Here is a 23,378-nt window from a genome sequence, read left to right as displayed (position 1 = left end):
GAGTGGGAGAGGAAAAAGCAGGCTCCCAGCCGAGGAGCCTGATGCAGGGCTCATCCCAGGACCCTGGGATCACGCCCTGAGCCAAAGGCAGATGATTAACGACTGAGCCACCCAGGCGCCCCTACCTCACATTTTGGCTGTAATTCCAAGTCTGTAGTTAGTGGTCACACCTCATTAATTTAACAGCTCAAGAGTACAGTTCAATATTAATAGACCCTAATCTGTTTAAAAATACCCAAATCAGTGGACAAAAGGGTTTCCAATTTTTTGCTAATACAGAGTCTATCATGGTGGAAAATGTGTGCATCTGTCTTTATGCGCTCATGCTAATCTTTTTGAAAGGAAAGTCTTAGAAGTGATATTTTCAGATAACATCTTGAACCTTTAAAGTATTGGTAGCTACTGCCACCTTGTCTCCAGATAGGTTACACAAAACTGCACACACACTGACAGTGTAGAGAAGTGCCCTCCACTCCAAATTCCATTCTCTCTATAAATTTCACGTTGAGACTTTTCAGTTAAGGAACCTTTTTTGGTGTGTGTGGCTTTTTATTTTTAAGGAAGACGCAACAAATGGATTATTTCAGTTATTTCACGTGGACAAATAAAGATCCCTTCTTCGGGGAGACAGTCCAAATATATAACTCAGACAGGCGCTAGTCCAATTTATTTCAAGTGACCAAGGGCATGTAGGTATTTTTGGAAAGAATGAAACCATCTATATGGGGACTGGGATATAACTGTCTAGACTGGTTCTTTCTTAAGAAATCTTTTATAAAACGTTTGCTTAAAATGCCATGTTCAGGGTCCTTAGGGGAAGCTAGTGGGCAGAGATGTTTTGGGTGGTGACTAAAGAAAGGGGGGGGTAATCAGTAAGGGGAATGAAGCATGAGAGACTATGGACTATGAGAAACAAACTGAGGGCCTCAGAGGGGAGGGGGATGGGGGAACGGGATAGACCGGTGATGGGTATTAAGGAGGGCACATATTGCATGATGCACTGGGTGTTATGCGCAACTAATGAAGCATCGAACTTTACATCGGAAACCGGGGATGTACTGTATGGTGACTAACATAATATAATAAAAAAACATTAAAAAAAAAAAAAAGAACTGAGTGTATCCCTTCTTATTTGCCTGTCCCTGTTTCCTGACACCTTTAACTTCAAACCACTGGGGCTTTTTTCAGGAAAGACAATATTAAAAAAGTTAAAAGGTTTGGAACATGTCATAAGAGTTTTTTTGGAAATGTTTAACAGAAATGTTTATTAGGGTATTTCAGAGTACTTTGAACATCTTCAACAGAGAACAATAATGTAATAACCACAATAATAATAATAGTTATTTTATTAATACTTAAGAAAACATTATGGATCCAGAAATGGATTGTTTTCATGTTGCTTTTATTTTCAAAGACAATCCAAAGAAGTTAAAGGGGCTTATGCCTCTTCATTTCCAGTAAGATAATGGCCTTAATTTTTTTTTTTTTTTTTTTTGACAATGAAGCAGTTGGAAGCTTCCTCGGAGCTTGGCCATTTGCATATACAAAGTGAATTGCTCACTTCATTCATTCAGTCCCACAAGGGGAAAAATAATTGGGATACAGCCTACAAAAGCAAGGCGGAAAATTGCCTTTTAGGTAGTGGTCTTGTTTTTACTCTGTAAACATAAATAAATCATCATCTGTAAATTACCTTCAGCAAAAGAAGGAGAAAAATTGGAAATCAAATCCTTGTTTTCCTAAATGGCTTTGACTTTGCAGCACACCAGAAACATACTTAATATTCCCACATAATGCTGACTAATTGCATAATTCTGACAGGAATATACCAGTTCCTCAAGGGAATGTATGTACTTTTAAAAACCCGATTGTATTAATCTTCCCTTGAAACACCAGAAGAAATTTCAACAGTTTCTCCGTCTGGTTACAAAATAATCCATTTGGAAAATTGAATTGTGCAATTTGTAATTGTTTTCCAAGTTGTTAATGCAAAACTATATCGGTAGCAAATTAAACTTTTAAAAGTGTGCCCACTTTGTTAATTGCTGGCTGTTGAACATGTATTTCAATGAATGCTCGTTTATGATGAATATCACATCTGGAGCATGGCTTTAAAGAGCCAAGTTAATTTGGCAGTCTTTTTTTGGGGGGGGGGCATTCCTAATTGGATGGCATACTTAAAGATTTATCAGAAATTGAGGCGAGTGTTGAATATTTCTTTCCTTTGATGGAGTCATAGTACTTTGTGTTTTTGAAAACTAGAAAACTAGAAAGCAGGAACTGCAGAGTGGTCAAGAAGCTGTCAAATCTCTCCTTGTCTTCTCATTCCTCTTGGTTTGATGTTGTCCTCAATTAATGCCTGGTTGTATGCTGGCTTCCCCAGTCCTCACCTTTGCCCTCAGGACTTGCTCCCATCCTTCTGGTGGTTAAGGCTGCCATTTATGGGCAAGCCAGCTGCTCACAGCTCAGCTCTATGGAGTGCCAATCTCGTTGATTCCATGTGAATAGCTCTCTGCCCCTGCTTTAATGGGGAAGAGACAGACATTAAGGAAATATACAAGTAAAAGGTATAGTATGTTGGTGTGACTGATAAACCCTAAGGAAGAAATTAAAGCAGGGAAAAGGGATAGGAAGTATGGAATGGGAGTTTGCAATTTCAACTAGAGTAATCAGAAATGGTGTTATTGAGGGGCACCTGGGGGGCTCAGTCGTTAAGCGTCTGCCTTTGGCTCAGGGCGTGATCCCAGGGTCCTAGGATCAAGCCCTGTATCGGGCTCCCTGCTCCGCTGGGAGCCTGCTTCTTCCTCTCCCACTCCCCCTGCTTGTGGTCCCTCTCTCGCTGGCCGTCTCTCTCTCTGTCAAATAAATAAATAAAATCTTAAAAAAAAATTGAGAAGATAGTATATGAGGACCTGGAGGTAGGGCAGAAGTGAGCCATGGAGGTATCTAAAGGAAGAGTGTTTCTGGGCAAAAGAAAAGCAAGTGCCAGGTGTTCCTGCTTGAAAGGACTTCAAAAGTCCACATAAATGAACTGGTCTCCAGTTGGGCTTTTAGGTTAAGGAAAACAATAAATTTTGTGCACTGCCTTTATTTCGGTAGAGTTGTGTCCCTTCAATATCATGACCTCTAGCCTTACAGTAGACTGTATCTGCAGAGAGTTGTATAGGGACGGTCTGAAAGCTCCGAAGAACTGTCCATTAGATGAGCAGGACCTAGACGGATACTTCAGTGTGCAGCTTTATTTGTTCCAGCTATGGAAAGAAATCCATTTCTCTTAGACGAACCCAGAATCTGTGGGGTGAAAACATGAGGTCGGAATATATCTTGAGAAAAGTGAATCAAACTTTGTTCAGACTGATTTTCAGGCCATGCCATCCAACATAATCACATGCTGGAGCCAAAAAGCTCACCCCCAACAAGGTAGCCTTCTGTCATTTCCCCTGTCGGTGCAGGAGAGGCGAGTTGGACCGCCTTCACCATCTGCCTTGAGTCTCTGATGAAGGAAGGTTGCCTCATTGCAGGCAGAAGATTAGAAGTCCCGATAAGATGGTGTGCAAGTGCCAATAAAGGCTTGAGAAGCAAAGAATCACCGATATCCCTTCTCAACAGGCATTGCAAGTATACCCTAAATGGACCCCCGTATTCACCTGTGCATGGTTTTCTTAGACCGTAACTAACTATGGTGAGGACTTGCAGTTGTGCTAACAGTTAGCTGCTTGTCCCCACAGAAATGCCTGGGAAGAAACTGGTGATGGTGTCAGGTCACAAGTGGCATGGTTCTCTTCTCACATAAGCTACCAAATTGTGGACAGCAGCTCACCTATTGGCAAATCTCAGTTAAAAAGTAAGAATGAGGATGCCCAAATGTATAAGGAGTGTATGGTAGGCACTTATGTCAGCTAAACATACAGAGTAAATTTGAGATAGGTGAACTTGCTCACCTGATTAAATGCAGTAGTTACACAATCTTGAAATAATAGGTGAATAAGAATAGGGACTCTAGTAATATGTGTGATCTGTGTTTCCAGATTGTTTTAACAAATCCTCAGTCAATATTTATCTTGAATCTAGCAATCATAGAATATGGACTTAGGTTGACAGACCAATTATGAAAAAGAATAGTACTTTAAAAATTTTTATTGAAATATAATTGATATACAGTGTTGTATTAGTTTCAGTTGTACAATATAATGATGCAACAATTTTATACATTATTCTATACATCACGTGATCATCACGATAAAAAGAATTCCATTTTGTTGCAGTTAAGGGTCTTTAGTCAGGGGCACCTGGGTGGCACAGCAGTTAAGCGTCTGCCTTCGGCTCAGGGCGTGATCCCGGCGTTATGGGATCGAGCCCCACATCAGGCTCCTCTGCTATGAGCCTGCTTCTTCCTCTCCCACTCCCCCTGCTTGTGTTCCCTCTCTCGCTGGCTGTCTCTATCTCTGTCGAATAAATTAAAAAAATCTTAAAAAAAAAAAAAAGAGTCTTTAGTCAATGCTAAGATAATTCCAGGACAGGTGGTTGAGGACCAGGACGTTCACATGATACCAAAGTGTCACCCAGCTTAAATACAATACAAAAATTGCTATTTTAGGACAGAGAGAAGTGGTGACTACCCCCAAGTGATCAAACTGCACACTCTAATAGAAGGGCATTCTGATGTGACATATCTCCTGATATATGATGCGGTGTGAAGCCCACAGCATCCCTTCCAAAGTATTCTCAATAAAAATGTTATCTGAATCTCATCGACCCTTCAGATGTAGCTTCCATTTCAGAAGACATACAAGGGGTAGAAAAATTAAGGTCACCCTGGAAAAACAAAAATACCTAGAACATGGAATATTCTATAAGAAGACTGGCGTGATCTTCTCAACATGATAGTATCATTTGTGAAATGTGGGGACCCTTCTAAATTGAAAGAGACTCAGATATAAGAAGAAATGCAATGCATGCATCTTTTTTGGATCCTAGATTGGGTGGTGGTGGAGGGATGTGGGCACAGGTCTAAAAGACATTTGGGGGACTTTTAGGGAACTTCGAAGACAGGCTGGAAATTAGATAATACAAGGAATTATTGTCCATTTTCTTAGTTGTGAAAATGGCATTGAGGTGATGTAGGTGAACCCTGGTGTAAAAACGGATCGCAAAGTTGGAGGGTTGATGCGTGTTACTTTCAAATACTTCAACCCAAACCAAGTGAATATGCAAGTACGCATGCACAGACACACATGCACACTCACCCCCCCCCCACTGTTTAAGTGTAAGGAGAGATGAAGCAAACTAAGTAAAGGTGGCAAAATGTTAATATTGTGGATTCTAGGTGATGGAACCCATTGTAGTATTCTTTCAGCTTTTCCGTGTTGGAAGTCTTCATAATAAAATTTTGGAAAAGAAAATGAGCACAAAATTCCCTAACAAAAAAGCAGAGGACAAGAGACAAAATTTTTGTTTTAAGAAACAAACATAAAGGGATGAGAAAGAATGAAAAAGGACTGGAGCTCTTGGGGGGCTCAGTCAGTTAAGTGTCCGACTCGATTTCAGCTCAGGTCGTGAGCTCAGGGTCAGAAGATGGAGCCCCATGTTGGGCTCTGCACTCAGCACGGAGTCCGCTTGAGATGCTCTCTTCCTCCCCCTCTGCTCCTCCCCCAATTCATGCTCTAAGTTATAAATAAATAAAATCTTTCTTAAAAAAAAAAAAGAATAAAAAAGGACTGAACTAATTCCCAAAATGTCAGTCGTAAGAATTAATTTACTTTAATAGCTGTACCAAGAGACAGTGGATTAGGTTAGATAAAAATGTAACATTCCAATGATATGTTTCTTAAAATCACTTATATATTTCTACAAGAGCTACACCTAAAATGAAAGCAAACTAAAAATTTAAAAACCAAATGGTCATTCACACAATGGAATACCATGCAGAGACCAAACCTCTTATATATGAGACAACACAAAAGAATCTCACAGAGGCGAGGTCGGGTGGAAGAAGGCAGACACGGAAAAATACAGATGCTGTTATTCCGTTTATAGAAAGCTTTTGAAAAGAACTAACCAACTATGATAGCGATCAGAGTAGTGACCTTATTTGCGGGCGGCACTGACCCAGGAAGTGGTGATAGTGACTGAAATGACTTTTATGAGTCGGGACGCGTGGTGGTTACGTATCTGCACGTAAAGGTGCACGGGATTGTCTTCTCAAGATTTCTGTCCTTTGCTGTGTGTGTCTGACCCACAAGACCTGTACCTAAATTCCTGCTCTGGGTGTCTCAGGCAGAAGTGCACTGAGCAGTAGCCCACGTTATAAACTGCGGTGCCATATGTATCCACGGAAAAGCAAGTGGGTTTTGAAAAGCTAGGTTTCTTCAACGCTTTAAGGTCCAAGTAGGAAAGATGAGTTTAGTTCAGTCTGCCTTCTTTGAATTTCACAAATACTTTATTTTTATTTAGGGGCGCTATGTCAGATTGCTTGTGAAAAATTTTAAAGAGCAACTGATTTGACTACTAAGTAAAACTGGTAATCAATATCCTAGTCAATCATAATGTATTTGACAAGGAAGTCTGGTCTGCTTTGTACAAAAAAACATTATTGGACAGCGAGATTTGAGAGGAAATCTCTATGAAAATTCCTGGCCACAAGAAAATCGAACAGAGGGTGTATTAACCAACTTCTGCTGTGGCAACAGTTCCAAAATTTTAGTAGCCTATAGCGACATGTCTTTATCTCCTGCCCTTGTTACATGCGGGGTCTGGGTTGGCTGTGGGTGTACTGAGCACAGCTGGATTAATTTCACTCAGTTGAGATCCATCTGTCTGTACATTCAGAGATCCAGGAAGGTGGGGAACATTACTTTCCTAGTGGAAGGTTGACGCTCAAGGAGGGCAGAACTGACCTAATTATGCACACATTTAAAGCATCCTCTTGGACATGACCTATCAGGTCATGTTCTGTTCGCCAAAGCCAGTTGCATGGCCAAGTCCAAACTCATTAGCAAAGAATCAGAAGGGCTGGGAGAGAATGGATGATTATAAACAAATAATTCAATAAATGGTAGAAAATGAAGATTATTATGAGGGGCAGAATTTACCTTTGGTCTTATTTTAAATTCCTCCAAATCCTAGAGACAGAATCATTTTGCCAAATCTTATCATTGCCTAATCTGTCCCAACCTCCATGCTTAGAAGCATCCTTTATGCATCAGAGAGCTTCCTATTTAGTGTGCGTTATCTTTTACCTGCAGAATTTTTAGGGAGCCACTATCTTCTGTGAATTTTTAATTAGTCCATGATAATTTCTGTCAGAAAGAAATGGCCCCAGGATGTGCAAAATCAGATTAAGCCTGACACTAAGCAGGGCTCTTGAAATAAACATACAATTTCTAGAGAAAAATCAAGCATTTCAAAGGTCCTAATATTGACATTTTCAGTAAGCCATACAGATATTCCCAGTCTTTTTTGATAGCTATATGTTTTTTAGCTTCATTTCAAGAGAAAAATCTCTGGAGCCAGTAAGCTTAAATACATCCTAGTAAATGCAAAGCAAGGTTCAAACTGAGAGGTCACGGGTTAATTTGAAAAGGTAACCAGGTGGTATCGGCCCCCCAAGTAAACGGAATTTATTTGGTTTGTCTAACTTGGGATCTGCTATTGTTTTAGCATGGAGAGTATATAAAAGGGTAGGTAAAAATATTTAAAGTCTCTTTATATACCATTTTTAATCACAAAATTCAACTTCTTTTCTGCTATCAAAACTCTTCTGTTAGAGATGAAAAAGTGTATCTGGACCTGACTTTAGACTTCTCTTTGGAATAATTCTTTCATCCTTTAACTCATGTTTCTCAGAGATATTTCAGATTTTGGTCATGAGGCTTGAAATATTTTATTGTCTTTCTCACTCAGGAAATGCAGCCATGAAATGGGCAAAAAAGGCAAAAGGAAAAGAAATGATGCTATTCAGATGGGTGGCCTTTGGGATCTCAAGTGGGAACCAAGCCTTTACCTAGCTTCTGTCGCAGTCTATTGTCATGCCTCTGACAAGCCAATGAGAGTTGTTCTGGGTGACTCTAGGACTTTTAGGTCAATTGATTCACCTGGACTGTTGACTCATAGAAAATGAAATGAAATGAAATGAAACTCAGTTTCATAATACTAGTATTAGATCAGTAGTAGTAGGCTTATGGTGTTTTTCTTAATCTTCAGTCATTTGTCATTTATTCACTAATGTTTGTTGTCCAATAACACCTCTACTCATATTTACTTAATCTTTTGCTTTAAATCAGCTCACTTCTCTTTTTAAGTAAATTCACCATAAGAGCAGATTTTCTTACTACCGTCAATAGAAGACCAGTATCTCCTGCCATGAACAGGAATTAACATTTAAAAAGAAATACAATGGAAAGAAACTAATGTTCTTAAGTTCTAACTACTTATTTTGCTAATCTTTTTTTTAACGTGGTAAAAAACACATAGCATGAAATCTACCCTCTTAATAACTTTTTAAGTATACAGTATGGTATTGTTAATGACATGCCCACTGTTTTATAACAGATCTAGAACTTTTTCACCTTGTATGTTTGAAACCCTATGCCCATTGAAGAGCTACCACTGGTTTCCCCCTCTCCCCATCCCCTGGCAACCACCATTCTAGTTTCTGCTTCTGTGGATACCTTGTGGAATCATGCATTATTTTTCCCTCTATGACCAGCTTATTTCACGTAGCATAATGTCCTCCAGGTTCATCTATGTTGTCACAAATGATAATTTCCTTCTTTTTTTAAGGCTCAATAATATTCTATAGTATGCATATACCATATTTCCTTATTTATTTATCCATGGACATTTAGGTTGTTTCCATATCTTGGCTGTTGTGAATAATGCTGCTATGAACATGGGAGTGCAGATATCTCTTTGAGATCCCGTTTTGTATATTTGGATATACAATATACTCAGAAGTGAGATTGCTCGATCACGTGGTAGTTCTATTTTTAATTTTTTGAGGAACCTCCATCTTGTTTTCCAAAGTGGCTACTCCATTTTACATTCCCACCAACAATTCACAAAGCTTTCAATTTCCCTTCTGGGTTTTTTTTTTTTTCTTTAAATAATGGCCATTCTAACATGTGAGAGGTGATATCTCATTGTGTTTTGATTTGCATTTCCCTGAAGATTAGTGATGTTTAACAACTTTTCATATACCTGTTGGTAATTTCTAGGTTTTTTTTAAATGTTTTTTTATTATATTATGTTAGTCACCGTACAGTACATCCCTGGTTTCTGATGTAAAGTTCGATGATTCATTAGTTGTGTATAACACCCAGTGCACCATGCAATACATGCCCTCCTTACTACCCATCACCAGTCTATCCCATTCCCCCACCCCCCTCCCCTCTGAAGCCCTCAGTTTGTTTCTCAGAGTCCATAGTCTCTCATGCTTCATTCCCCCTTCTGATTACCCCCTCTTTCTTTAGGTCTTTGGAAAAATGTGTATTCAAGTCATTTGCTCATTTTTTTAAATTGGGTTGCTTTTTAGCTGTTGAGTTGTAGGGATTCCATATATATTTTGGATATTAAGCCCTTATCAGATATATGGTTTGCAGATATTTTCACCCATTCTTTAGGTTGCTTTTCACCGTTGATTCTTTTCTTTGCTGCACAGAAGTTTTTTTTTTTGTTTTGTCCCACTTGTCCATTTTTCAGTGTTGTTGCCTATGCTTTTGGTGCTGTATCTGGTAAATCATTGCCAAGGCCAATGTTAAGAAACTTTTTTCTGCTATGTTTTCTTTAGAAGTTTATACTTTTAAGACATACGTTTAAGTCTTTAATCAATTTTGAGTCAATTTTTGTGTAAGACGAGAGTCCAACTCCATACTTTCGCATGTGGATATCCAGTTTCCCAGCTCCATTGGTTGTGTATTCTTGGCATAGAGACAGCAGTTCATTTCTGAGCTCTTTATTTTATTCCATCGGTCTGTATGTCTGTCTTTGTGTCAGTACCATCCTGTTTTCATTACTGTAGCTTTGTAATATGTTTTAAAGTTTAGGAAGTGTGAAGCCTTTGGTTTCGTTCTTTCTCAAGATCATTTGACTATGTATTCAGGGTCCTTCGTGGTTCTATATGAATTTTAGGATGGCCTTTTTATATCTGCAAGTAGTGCATTGGGATTTTGAAAGAGATTGCATTGAATCTGTAGATAACTTTAAGTAGTATGGAAATTTTATCTTATTTTATTTACTTATTTTTTTAAAGATTTATTTATTTATTTTAGAGAGAGTGTGAGTGTGCATGAGTAGGGGGCTCAGAGGGGCAGAAGGAGAGGGAGAGAGAAAATCTCAAGCAGACTCCTCGCTGAGCATGAAGCCTGACCGTGGGCTGGATCTCACAATGCTGCGATCATGACCTGAGCCAAAATCAAGAGTCAGACACTTAACTGACTGAGCCACCCAGGGACCCCAAATGTGGACGTTTTAACAATATTAAGTGTTCCAGTGCATGAACGAGGGATGTTTTCTCATTTATTTGTACCTTATTTAACTTTTTTCAGCATTCTTTTGTAGTGTTCAGTGCTTTTTTTTTTTTCTTTCTTGGTTACATTTATTCATAAGTATTTTATTCTTTTTGGTGTTATTGTAAACAGGGTTGTTTTCTGAATTTCTTTTGAGATTGTTCACTGTCAGTATATAGAAACATAACTGATTTTTGCATGTTCATTTTGTATCTGGCAACTCTGCTGAATTCGTTTATTAGTTCTAACAGGTGTGTGTGTGTGAGAGAGAGAGAGAGAGAGAAATCTTTAGGGTTTTCTACATGTAAGATTATGTCATCTGCAAATAGAGATAATTTTACTTCTTCCTTTCCAATCTGGATGCATAGAGTAAAAAGCAGTAATACAAAGAGACAAACAACAGAAGCCTAGCCAGACCCTAGTCGTCCTCACTACATATACATACAAGAACATGTATGTGTACAAGCATGCATGTATAAACATTATTTTTTATAGAAACGGGAATAAACTATGTCTCTACCATGGTGGTTTAATAAAACAATTTCTGCTTTGAATACGGTATTTTAACATTTTATATTTTAAACTGTATTTTGGCTTCACTTGAAATAAAGTATGCTGTATGGATTTCGCTTGTGATGCCCTAACAATGAGTGTGGCTCTCAGAGTAATACATAAATCCCAGTAGTGAATTAAGCCCTTGCTTTGTTAAGATATGCAGGGAGTAATTCCAGGTAAGGAATACTGAGATAAAATTCTCTTGTTCGTGCATGTTTTCCTCTGACTGGATAATTTCAAAGGACTTGTCTTCAAGTTTTCTGATTCTTTCTTCTGCTGGATCAAATCTGTTCTGAATCCTGCCAGTGAATTTTCAATTCAGTTATTGTATTCTTCTGCTCAGGACTGGTCCTTTCCCTGTACAAAATCAGTCCCTAAAGTCTGAGAGAGGTGTCTGTTTTTTTCAAAAGTGTGGATCCCAACACAAACTGACAAGGGACATGAAGAAACGGGAAGCATAGTTCAATCAAAGAAACAAAATAAATCTTCAGAAAATGACCCTGAAGAAATGGAAGTATGTGAATTACCTGAGAAAGAGTTTGCGATCATCATCATAAAGATGCCTCAGTGAGGTCAGGAAAACAAATTTTGGACAGATTAAAGGAAAAAAAACAACAACATAAAAGCTTAAAGATATTGATCTCCTTAGGTCCTCTGGCTTTGCATGAGCTGCAGAGCCTTATGGGGAAGGTGGGTGGGAGATGCCTGGGGTAGAGGGGAGACTGCAGAGAAGGCTTATCCTTGAGTGCACATGTCAAGGGCAGGAAGTCGCATGTTCAAACCTATAAGCAAACTTTGACCATGCAAATTCCTTCCTCAGAGATTTTGCACTTTCTGTTACCGGTGCCTGGAGTGGCTAGGTCCAGCTGTTCATATGATTCGCTTGTTTAGATCTTTTGTGTCTCTGCTCAAATGCTTCCTTCTCTGCAAGGGCATCCTTACCCCCTTCTGTAAGGTAGCAGAATTCTCCTGAGCCCACACGAAATCCTTTTTCACACCTTTCTTTGTCCTCATAGCACTTCCTATCCCTGCCTGGTAAATGGTTCTTTGCTTATTTCCTCCCTTTAAATAAGAATAAAAATAAATAAATAAATATGAATAAATAATGAGCTTACAAAGGGTGATGAATGAATGGATTCCAGGAAGATTCTTGAAGAGGGAATGTGGCTTTCCTACCATTGTGTTTAAGGCACTCCCTCCTTGATGCTGTTACACCTTGAAGAGATTTTTCCATTTTATTTGTGAATCTCTACACAAAGGTGGCATAATTCCTGGAGAGTTTAGGGGATGTCTTTTCTCTGACACTGTGAAGGAAAAATAAAATCTCTGACTACAGAGGCTCAGGAGGGAGTTTTCCTAAAAAGTTTTGAACTTGGTAGGAAATAAGTTCTGATGTGAGACATAGGGAAAAGACAAGAAATTCAAACTGAAGGTGACCTGAAGGTATTGCCTGCCCGTGGTCTGAACGCTCATCTTCTTTGAGGTCGTACTGATACAGGTAACACTTATTAGCCCCCATTTAAAATAACATTCATATTACACAAGAGCCTGAGACCTTATCAAAATCTATGTTTGCTTCAAAAGTGATTCTTTAGGGGCAAATTATGTCTTTGTAGAAGGAATATTAAAAGGACGCCTAGGTGGCTCAGTCAGTTAGGTGTCTGCCTTTGGCTCAGGTCATGATCTCAGGGTCCTGGAATCGAGTCCCGCGTTGGGCTCTCTGCTCAGCGGGGAGCCCGCTTCTCCCTCTGTCTCTGCTCCCCCTGCTTGTGCTCTCTTCTCTCTTTGTCAAATAAATAAATTATATCTAAAAAAAAAAAAAAAGAAATGTTAAAAATACATTCTGCTTCAAATGGAGCGATGGTGGAAATAAGTATGTCTTACACAGGTTTTAAAGTGACAGAAATATATCTGCAAATGTTTCCATAATTTTCACTTTAGCATGTATTTTGAGGAAGGCTCTATTATGGATTAGCGTAGATTGCAATTCTTTTGAAAGTAAGGAGTGTGTATGTGGGTGGTGGGGGTGGGTATGTGTGCAAGCACGTGCTCATTGAGATGTGGTTCTGAACTGGGGGCAGAAACTGTTGCGTTAGAACCTTCTAGTCCTTTGACACATAAAACATAATTCTGCCTGCTCTGTGAACACTCACCTCCCCCAAGCCGGGGGTGTTGGGTTGCTTATTATCTAAAACAATTTCCCAAATGGGTAATTGTGTTCTGACTCATGCAATTCTCCCTACATTTTCTGACCCTTCCAGCTGACATTCTTTCCTCTTTACCTTTAATGGATGTGTAATGAAATGGCATATTTCAAAGTCATTACTGTGCCTCAGGTTAGGGTGGGCTACTTTTATATAATGTCTCAGTAGAGGGTCAGAATAAAGCCTGGGGCACTCACGCCCTACTTCACCTGTGCCCCCCATCTCCCCACACACAGCAAAAAGAAAGAAGTCCTCGAATATGAGATGACTTTCCAGGCTGAAGATTCTCTGGACTGAAAGTATTGAGAGTCAGTCCTTAGTATTGCAGATGGGTGAAGAGCACGGGCACTGGGGCCAATTTGCCTCACTCAGAACTTGGTTCTGCCATTTTTTGGCTGTGATCTTGAGCCCATGACTTTGACCTTTCTCATCTATAACTTCTTCAGCTGGAAAATAACTGATAATAATATCTATCTAGCAGGGTGTTTATGAAGATTAAATGAGACATATTATGTAAGACTAGTCTAAGCACAGTGTGTGGTATACTGTGCAGGCTCAATAAATGTTGGCTCTCAGATGATCGTCATTGATTCAGCCCATCAGTAAGTCATTGATAGGTGACTCACGTCTAGCTGGGTGCTGGAGAGATCGATGGATTAATCACAATAACAAATAATAGAACAAAGCTTCATACAGCATACATGGGAGCAGAGAGAAGGCAATGAGTAATTCACCCTGAGGTCAGGGCAAGTTTACTCGAGGAAGTGGGCCTTGCAGGAAAAGTGAAATTTCCCTGGAGAATGAGGCATTCACCTTGGAGAAGCCCCGTGCAAGTAAATTTAAACTCTATGTTTGGTCTTTTGTTCATCAATCCACATAGATTCATATATTCCCACTATGTGGCAGGCTCTGTATTAGATTATTAGATTCAGGGAACACAGTGGTGAGCAAAACCCTAGGGAATTTTCATTCTAGAGGCAAGATAGGCACTAAACCATAGCCCATGTGGCCATCAGAAGGCCGTGAGGGCAAAGATGTCATTGGAAGATAGAACCTGGAGACTCTGATTAGATGGAGGAACAGGGGGCTTCAAGTAGGGCTCTGCAGGTGACTGATATTTGAACTAAGACCTGTAAGGTAGGTGCATTTGAAGTAAAGAGAGCATAGGGAAGGGTCTGAGCCAGGAGGGTCATGGTGCTTTCTGCGCCCTGAACAAAAGCCTGTATGGCTGGAACTTATGACTCATGCAGAAGGTATCAGAGAGGAGGCTGGTAAGACAGCTACAGGGAAGACCACAGAAGGCCTTAATAGTCACCCTAAGAGCTTGGCTGCTTGTCCCAAGTGCAGTGAGAAGTCACTGAAGTGTTCTGTTTTATGCACAGAAATGCTGGTATCAGACTTGTGTTTGAAAAGATCGTCTGGTTGCTGTGTTTACAGTAAATTAATGAGGTTAGATGGAAATAGAGAGACCAGTAAGTAGTTGAGGCTAGCAGTGCTTGGATTGGGGTATTGGCACAAAAATACATAGACAAAAAATAAACAGTTGCCAGGCGCCTGGGTGGCTCAGTCAGTTAAGCGTCTGACTCTTGATTTCAGCGCAGGTCACCATCTCAGGGTCATGAGATTGAGCCCCGTGTCAGGCTCCGCCCTTATGGCAGTCCGCTTGAGATTCTTTCTCTCCCTCTCCCGCTTCCCCTGCTCATGGTCTCCCTCTCTCTAAAATAAATACATAAATAAAATCTTCAAAACATCAACAGTTTTATTTGGTAAACTCTGAGGGATCTGGAGTAGCTGGAGAATAAAGTCGGTGGTGCCAAGCTACTAAAGGTACCTACTAAGGCAGGTGGTGCCATAACCAGCTTTGGGGGAACACTGATGTCTTAGTCCATTTGGGCTGCCATAAAAATACCATATACTGGGTAGCTTTTAAACGACAGAAATGTAATTCTCACAGTTCTAGAGTCTGGGAAGTCTAAGGTCAAGGCACTGGCAGATTTGGTGTCTGGTGGGAACTTGCTTTTTGGTTCATAGAAGGCAGTTCTTGCCATGTCCTTACATGGCGAAGGTGTGAGGGAGCTTTCTGGGGTCTCTTTTATAAGGATTCTAATCCTATACAGTAGGGCCCCACTCTCAATACCTATCACCTTCCAAAGGTTCCCATCTCTTAATACTATCACTTTGAGGGGTAGGATTTCAACTTATACATTTGGAGAGCCACAAACATTTGGTCAGGATCAAGTGTTAAGATAGTTTATGCCAAGGATTTTGCATTTATACTATAAAGAGAGCCAGTGGAGGTTAAGAAGTAGGGGAATGAAATAATCAAGTTAGGGTGTGTGTGGAGGATATTGATTTCTCTCCTCCCCTACTTCTTGAGGCAGGCATTCCTTAAATCTAGAATAAGATGAGAGATAGGACTGAAGCCAAAGACTGATGGGAGATACCTTCTTTTATATAACACAGAAGAGATATACCAGGGGGAGGTTAAACTTGTTAATGTGCGTTATTTATCTTGGAAATACCCTGAAGCCACGATGCCTTCTCCCATTCAGCCAGTCATCACAACCCTTGAATGCAGCAGGGGATCTGGATGTAACCAAAAGAGGGACAGCCATTTTTTTAAATTATTTTTTATTATATTATGTTAGTCATCATACAGTACATCCCCGGTTTCCGATGTAAAGTTCGATGATTCATTAGTTGTGTATAACACCCAGTGCACCATGCAATACGTGCCCTCCTTACTACCCATCACCGGTCTATCCCATTCTCCCACCTCCCTCCCCTCTGAGGGCCTCAGAGGGACAGCCATTTTGGACAGCCATTTTGGAAATACAATAAGCCAATACCTTAGTGGGAGAGGAGTGGTTTATAAAAGTGTTAACATTATGAAAGTTTATAACAGGGACCAAGAGACTGTGGGAGAGAGGAAGGAAACAGAGTATTTCTAATGGGGAAAGCTTTCCCTACTGATAAGAAAGGGGTGATACCACACAGGGTAGTATGTAGACTCCAAAACAGAGGTTGTGTAAACCATTGAGAAGTTTGGAGTAAGCCAGAGAGAGCGGGGAAGCATGGGACAAAACCACTATCTGTCTTGGAATATAGGACTTGAACCCCGAGTAGAGGGGCATTTTTGGGGACTTCTGACACTCCATTTCTGATTATCAAAGAGTAAGATGACTCAGTTATGAATTGGTCCACCATTCCCTTCCTTCCTCGGTGTGAATGGGTGTTAAGTTACCTTCACTGGGAGTACCCTGAAGGGTTAGAATGGGGATATAGCTCTGAGAACTATTCATTAGGGAGAATCTTCGGGGAGATAAGAACACTAAAACAAGCTTTCTATCTCTTTGAAGTTTTGAGCTCACACCACCTAATATGCTTCAGAAAATTTTAAAAGGAAGATAATTCGTTAACCTTCCTTACTATGTATTAAGGATAACATGGAAATAATTCACAGTTTTCAAAAATGCACTTTTCTGTCCGGCGGTGTTCATGTGTGGTGGGCCTCCCACTTACTGTGCCTCCGGTCAGTGTGGTGGTGTTGACTGGGCATGTTCATTCAGGGATCGTGACCAGATTTGCAATTGTTCATTTTTCAGGTTACAGAGCTCAACAATGTGAAGAAAGTAGCTCGGTTGCCAAAGAGCACCAAGAAACACGCCATAGGGATTTATTTCAATGATGACACCTCCAAGACCTTTGCTTGTGAATCAGGTTCGTCCAAGGCAGGGAGGGCTTTTGTTTTTAGCTTCTGAGCAGGTGCTGGGCATGCATGTTAATCTTTCGGACATCTCCACAGATCTGGAGGCCGATGAATGGTGCAAAGTACTCCAGATGGAGTGTGTGGGTACACGGATCAATGACATCAGCCTCGGAGAGCCTGACTTACTGGCTACTGGGGTTGAGAGAGAACAGAGTGGTATGTAAAGAAAATTCTCTCCTTTGCTCTCTTGAACACTGTTTTGTCCCACATAAGACGTCTTCATTATGTGACATTTTTGAAGTTCTAAAAAAGGTATAAAGAAGTAAAAATAACCTTTTAGTGACCCAGATCCTGTGTTACTATTTCAGTGTATTTCTTTTCTTAATGTGTTTTCGATGCACACATAGGAATGTCTGTGTGTTAGTAACATCAGCTGGAAATCGGGGGGAACCTGTGATGTGCCAGGTTCTGTGGCAGATGCATTAGGTCGTTAAATTTTCCCAGCAGCTCCGTGAGGCAGGCACCGTTCCTTCCCCCATTTTACAGACGAGGAGACTGAAGCTCAGAAGAGCTACAGCTCTTGCTCTAACTCCAGCAGCTTGTGTTTGATACACTCCTGGGCCTAGATTCCTAATATACTGATTTTACCACATTATGGTTTTTTGGGTTTTGTTTTGTTTTGTTTTTTGGTCTTAGGTTTTTCACTAAAAGTATTTCATTGAAAACTTTCCAGTGTTTTTAATAGACTCCAAACTTCATGAGTATTTTCTCAGGCTTAAACCCACCTAATTCTGTGATATTTTTTTTTTTTAACTGAAACACTTGAGTCAACTCCTTGAGCTCAACACTCAACCTGGGACTAAACCATTTTAGGTAATAATGACCAAAACACCCATGAACATTTCAGCAAAACCCAATATTGGTTTATACTATGAGCCTGGAGGTGAGGAATTATTTCTTTGTTTCCAAATAACAAAGCTTTGTGGCAGGGCAGATTGGATCCCAAGGCCCTGCTCTATTGTAGCCTCTTGACTTGATCTGTGAGGACGGAACACAACAGAAAAGGCCACGGGTCCCCTGGCTTGATGGTGAACATGGCAGAGGTGGAATTGTACTGACCCCTTCCGTGGGCGCACGCTCCAGTTGGTGGTAAAAAATGCCCTGGCTCTCACTTGGAGCTCTGTCTTCATGACACATTCACAGGCTGGGACCACTTTGGATGTACCGTATCTGCCATAACCCATCTCCATGGAAATGTTATTGACTGAGATTTACAAGTGCTTGGCTAATTCAAAAAAGTCTCTTTGTAGACTGGGAAGTTCCGCGGTAGAGAAGCCAAGCCATTTTCCAGGGTCACACAACCAAAGCCCTGGGCTCTTCCTTGTGTGGTTCCTAAGGCAGGAGGCTCCGGGCTGAAGGACACACACCAGTAGTGCCTCACGGACAGAAGCCTGTGAAGCCAGACATAAAGAGGGAAATAGGATAGGTGTTGATTTTTTTTTTTAATCTAGAGTGCTCAGATCTGCACCTAGATTTCACAAATTTCTATTTATGAAGCTGTATCCCGATAGTCTTGCAAATGGAATCCAAGAGCGGGCTGCGCCTAGGCGTTCCCTTTCCCGTACCAACCGTGCCTGTTTCCTCTTCTGTCAAATAGAAATAAGAATATCCCTGGTACATAACTAGGACGGATTATGACAAAACTCAACTGTGTCTTTGAAGACACTTTACAACAGTAATTTGCGTGACTTCAAGGAATTGTTAACCAAGGCAGTCACTCTTACCACTGTTACTTTGCTATTCTTGAGTGAAGTACAGTTATAGAACTTCCGAGTGAATAAATTGGTAAGGATCTCTCTTCCTTTTTGCTTAATGATGACAGTCTTTCTGACTTGTTCTAGAATTCCCCTGGGAGAAATTTTACTCCATTAGAATATACTTTTAAAATAATAGTTGCTAGAGAGCAGCAGATAATTCGTTATTGGGAACTTGAAATAACTTTAGAAAACCTGAAAAATAGATCCATGAAATCCTGCAGTCATGATACTCCCATGTACTAAGCTCAGCTAAAATTGACAAGAATTCTAATGACTTCCTATTATTAAACAATTAATTCAAAATACCACTACTAAGATCAGTGCCACACTATTTTGTCAGATAATAGGCAATCTGCCATCGTGATGGATGTGTTTGCTGTAGTAATATTTTTGCTCATGTTTTGCTTAGAGGTTTTGACTCATAATTTCCTAAATTAATGAATTTTCTAGAAATATAACAGAAATACCGTGACTGACTCTGTGGGAATGAAAACTTGCTTGCAGTAATAAGCCAAGTCGTTTATTGAGAGTGATCTTGGTTAAATTTTAATAGTCATCCAAAGAAGCAAATGGATATTTGTAATTGGCTAAGGAGGGTTCTTGTTAAAACGAGTTCAAATACATCCATTGGCTTTTTCCCAAACTGGTGGTCAGTTATGTGCACGGTATTAGCATGGAGTTTTATTTAAATAATTTGGATGTGGTTTTATTCGTTTAGTTATGAAAATTATGAGTTGATCAATATAACTTTAATATCATTAAATCATGTGACAGTTATTTTGCACCTGCATCTTTTGTGAACACAAAAATGTGGGTGTAATTAATATGTACTTGGCAGGGAAAAAATTGTTTTTAATGGTTTCGTTGCTTTAGTCTTTTATTGGCATACACTTTTTTTTATTATGCAAATTCAAACATTCTAAAAATGGTCTTTGCTCATGTAAATAGTGTTTAGTGTGTGTTGACAGCCAGCCTATGTCATTATTATGTTACTTAACATGGTCTTCATTTAAAAAATCATTTTCTGGGACTGTGAATTTATGAGAAAGGTTTTATCCTCCTGAATGTTCAACCTAAACCTAGAATATGGGCTAGAATTATTTTTGAAATGCCTCTTTGTTCCTACAATGTCTTTGATGTTTTATTCCCGGGATTTTAGACTAACCTTTTGTTTTTCTCCCAGAGAGATTCAATGTGTATTTGATGCCATCCCCTAACTTAGATGTACATGGCGAATGTGCCTTGCAGATTACGTATGAGCACATCTGTCTTTGGGACGTCCAGAATCCCAGAGTCAAACTCATCTCTTGGCCGCTAAGTGCCCTGCGGCGGTACGGGCGAGATGCTGCTTGGTTCACTTTTGAGGCAGGGAGGTGAGTTTCATGACTATCCTTCTACTTTTCTTCTTTCCCCAGGGTCGCATACGAGATTTACCCTGAAGCTTGCTTCTGCAACCGTGTAGAGCTATGACCCTGCAGTGCTAGGCATATCATAAAGGAGTCATATATTCAGTATGACTTTATTTCCAGTGGAGGATTCTAATGTCTCACAAATGTGATACGAATTTTCATTGCACGGTTTGATTCCCTACCACAGACTGAAGTGGAATTAGGTAAAAATGCTGAAAATGTACCATTTACTGGGTCGTGCTGAACACAGGCCAACTTCTTGGGGTTTGGAAAACATCCATATTATTCTGTTTATGTTTCCTCGTTGGCTTACTATGGTAGATTATCAGTATGAGGAGCCATTCATTTCTGAAGGTGCCATTGATGGATTACATGCATGTGTAAATAGCACTAACACTGGGAGGTTGATTCTGGAACTGGCTTATTGCAGTCAGTACCAAATAAGCCCTTCTAGGGCTTTCCCTTTTTCCTTTCAGATGTCAATTTTGGAAAGACAAGAGGGTGCCAATAATATCTGGATTGATCATTAGCTACAAAGAGATTCATCTAATCAGGATCTCAGTTTTCTCCCCCTCACTCACCCTTCCTCCCTTGGAATTTGGGCTCTTTTTTTTTTTTTTTTTTTTAACACCGCAGGTTAGGGGCGCCTGGGTGGCACAGCGGTTAAGCATCTGCCTTCGGCTCAGGGCGTGATCCCGGCGTTATGGGATCGAGCCCCACATCAGGCTCCTCTGCTGGGAGCCTGTTTCTTCCTCTCCCACTCCCTCTGCTTGTGTTCCCTCTCTCGCTGGCTGTCTCTATCTCTGTCAAATAAATAAATAAAATCTTTAGAAAAAAAAAACAAAACACCGCAGGTTAATTTTGTATTTTAGAATTTTAAATGACTAAATTTTAAGAAATACAAGTCCTTCTGTAAAATGGCCTGACATTTACATTAAAGTTGAAAGCAGTGAGCTTGTGACTTTGAAAAATCTTTTGTTTGTAAAAGTGGATGGTTCTTCCCGACAGAAATACAATAGTCGATATAAGGAGAGTAAAAACAGGAGTTCCGAACACCTCAGACTCTCATTTGTGTGAATATGTGACAGTAACGCTCTACTCAGCTTAATCTGCTCATTCTGTGATAAGCAAAGCCCAACGATTTAAGCTTTGCTTTTCGGTGATACGATCCAGTTGATTCTCCTACAGCTACCCTCGGAAGTCCTTAAGTTCTTCTTTCCCAAGCAACTCTTTCCTATTCTGTTTTGTTGTTTTTTGTTTTTTTTTTTAAAGATTTTATTTATTTATGTGACAGACAGACAGCCAGCGAGAGAGGGAACACAAGCAGGGGGAGTGGGAGAGGAAGAAGCAGGCTCACAGCGGAGGAGCCCGATGTGGGACTCGATCCCGGAACGCCGGGATCACGCCCTGAGCCGAAGGCAGACGCTTTAACGACTGCGCTACCCAGGCGCCCCTCTGTTTTGTTTTTTTAAGTACCTGGAAATGGAAATGCCGTAGGTGATTCTGTGACTCTCCCAGAGATGGCAGACGTCCTCACGTTAGAAAATTAAACTGTAATCTTCAGAGCAGTGTTCTTTTGTCAGAATTACTTGTTTATTATCCTTACGGGAAACTCTCTGTAGAAAGATCAGAATTTGTTTGGGAAAGTGGATATATTTCCCTGTTTAGGTCTCAGAAATTATTTATGTATTTATCGTTACCAGTGAAATCTATGTATGAAAAATGTTTTATGATAGAAGTAGACTTTTCTATCGATTATATGCCTCCTATCATCTCCCACTTGTGTTTCATATCGATGCGCAGAATTCTGCATTGATCAGGACGTTTGGGGCCTATTTTGGGTAGCCCTTATTCACACATTAAAATTCTTCAATTATTCCTTGGATTTATAGGAATAGTAATAGGAAGAGTGTGTCTTTCCATCATAATTTCTGAAAGCTAAAATCTTAGTAAACTTTTATAGTATCTCATGACTAATATTAAACTTTTTTTGACATTATCTTTCAGGTCTTAATGTCACTCATATCTTGCAAAAGCTTAATTTATTCGTATTAATCTGGTAGACTGCTAAGGATCTAGGAGATTATTTTATTTTATTTTTAAAGATTTTGTTTATTTATTTGACAGAGAGGGACAGCAAGAAAGGGAACACAAGCAGGGGGAGTGGGAGAGGGAGAAGCAGTCTTCCAGCTGAGCAGGGAGCCCGATGTGGGGCTCGATCCCAGAACGCTGGGATCATGACCTGAGCCAAAGGCGGACGCTTAATGACTGAGCCACCCAGGTGCCCTAGGAGATTATTTTGAAGACTGATATTTCTCTTAAGTGTGATAGGAACCCATAGAGACTTTTAAGCAAGTGTGTGTGTGTGTGTGTGTGTGTGAGAGAGAGAGAGAGAGAGAGAGTGAGATAGAGATCTTGTTTATATTTTGCGGACAACGGGATAGAGACAGCAGATGTACATAGGGGGAGATACTGCAGTAGCTTAGGTAAAAGAAATGGTGGATATATTGGAGACACACATGGTGGAAATTATGGATATATTGGAGACATAAATTTCAGAAATATTCCAGTGGCCTTTGACCAAAAGCCATAAAGTGCTGACTCAGAAAATGAAAGTATTTTGTTCTATGACTTTGGTCTCTCTATGGTCTAACCTTTAGGGTCCTTTGTACAAGATCTCCAGCTGTTAGATGACTAGAATACCTACAACCCACACCCCATACTGTTGTGTCTCAAATATTGTAGGGACTTAGAACACTTATACTTTTGAATCCTATTCTTATTCAGTGGTCATGCTTTGTGGGGCTGGTGCTAGCTGGAGAGTGAGTCCTCAGAAGGGAAAGTATCGGGAATGTGCTCTTAGGAACTTGTTCAGTTCTCAGACAGCACGGTGGGGTGGAAGAAGCACTCATTCAGGAGTCAGAGAGACCCTAGTTTCTAAAATCTGTTCTTCATTAGCGGTTGACCTTGAACGAAGGTTTTAACTTCCCTTCTGAGTTTATCCAAGTCATAACTCCCGTGCAGGATTGTTGTGGGTAACAGCAGCGATCCATGTGGTTGATCTGGAAGGATGCTGGGCTTCTCCTCAGTAGTGTCTTTGATATTTTATTATGATTACTTTTGGAGTAGAACTCGAGTGTGCAGGATACAGACAGTGTTAAACACAAGGTAATATTACT

The 23,378-nt window shown here is 40.1% G+C and overlaps 1 protein-coding gene across 1 annotated transcript in view; it reads left to right on the top strand.

Annotated features, from left to right (window-relative positions):
- DOK5 (docking protein 5) overlaps positions 1–23,378 on the top strand; it is a 153,021-nt gene that overhangs the window by 83,917 nt on the left and 45,726 nt on the right. Inside the window, exons 3-5 of the mRNA XM_045808441.2 lie at positions 16,870–16,984; positions 17,070–17,189; positions 19,974–20,163. Of these exons, the coding sequence (XP_045664397.2) occupies positions 16,870–16,984; positions 17,070–17,189; positions 19,974–20,163 (425 nt within the window). The remainder of the gene's footprint in view (positions 1–16,869; positions 16,985–17,069; positions 17,190–19,973; positions 20,164–23,378) is intronic.

This window comes from Ursus americanus, chromosome 22, assembly GCF_024610735.1.
Source record: "Ursus americanus isolate L20-20 chromosome 22, mUrsAme1.1.p, whole genome shotgun sequence".
Classification (NCBI taxonomy): domain Eukaryota; kingdom Metazoa; phylum Chordata; class Mammalia; order Carnivora; family Ursidae; genus Ursus; species Ursus americanus.
Note: the sequence above shows the minus strand (reverse complement) of the source record. Positions and strands in the feature narration are given on the sequence as shown.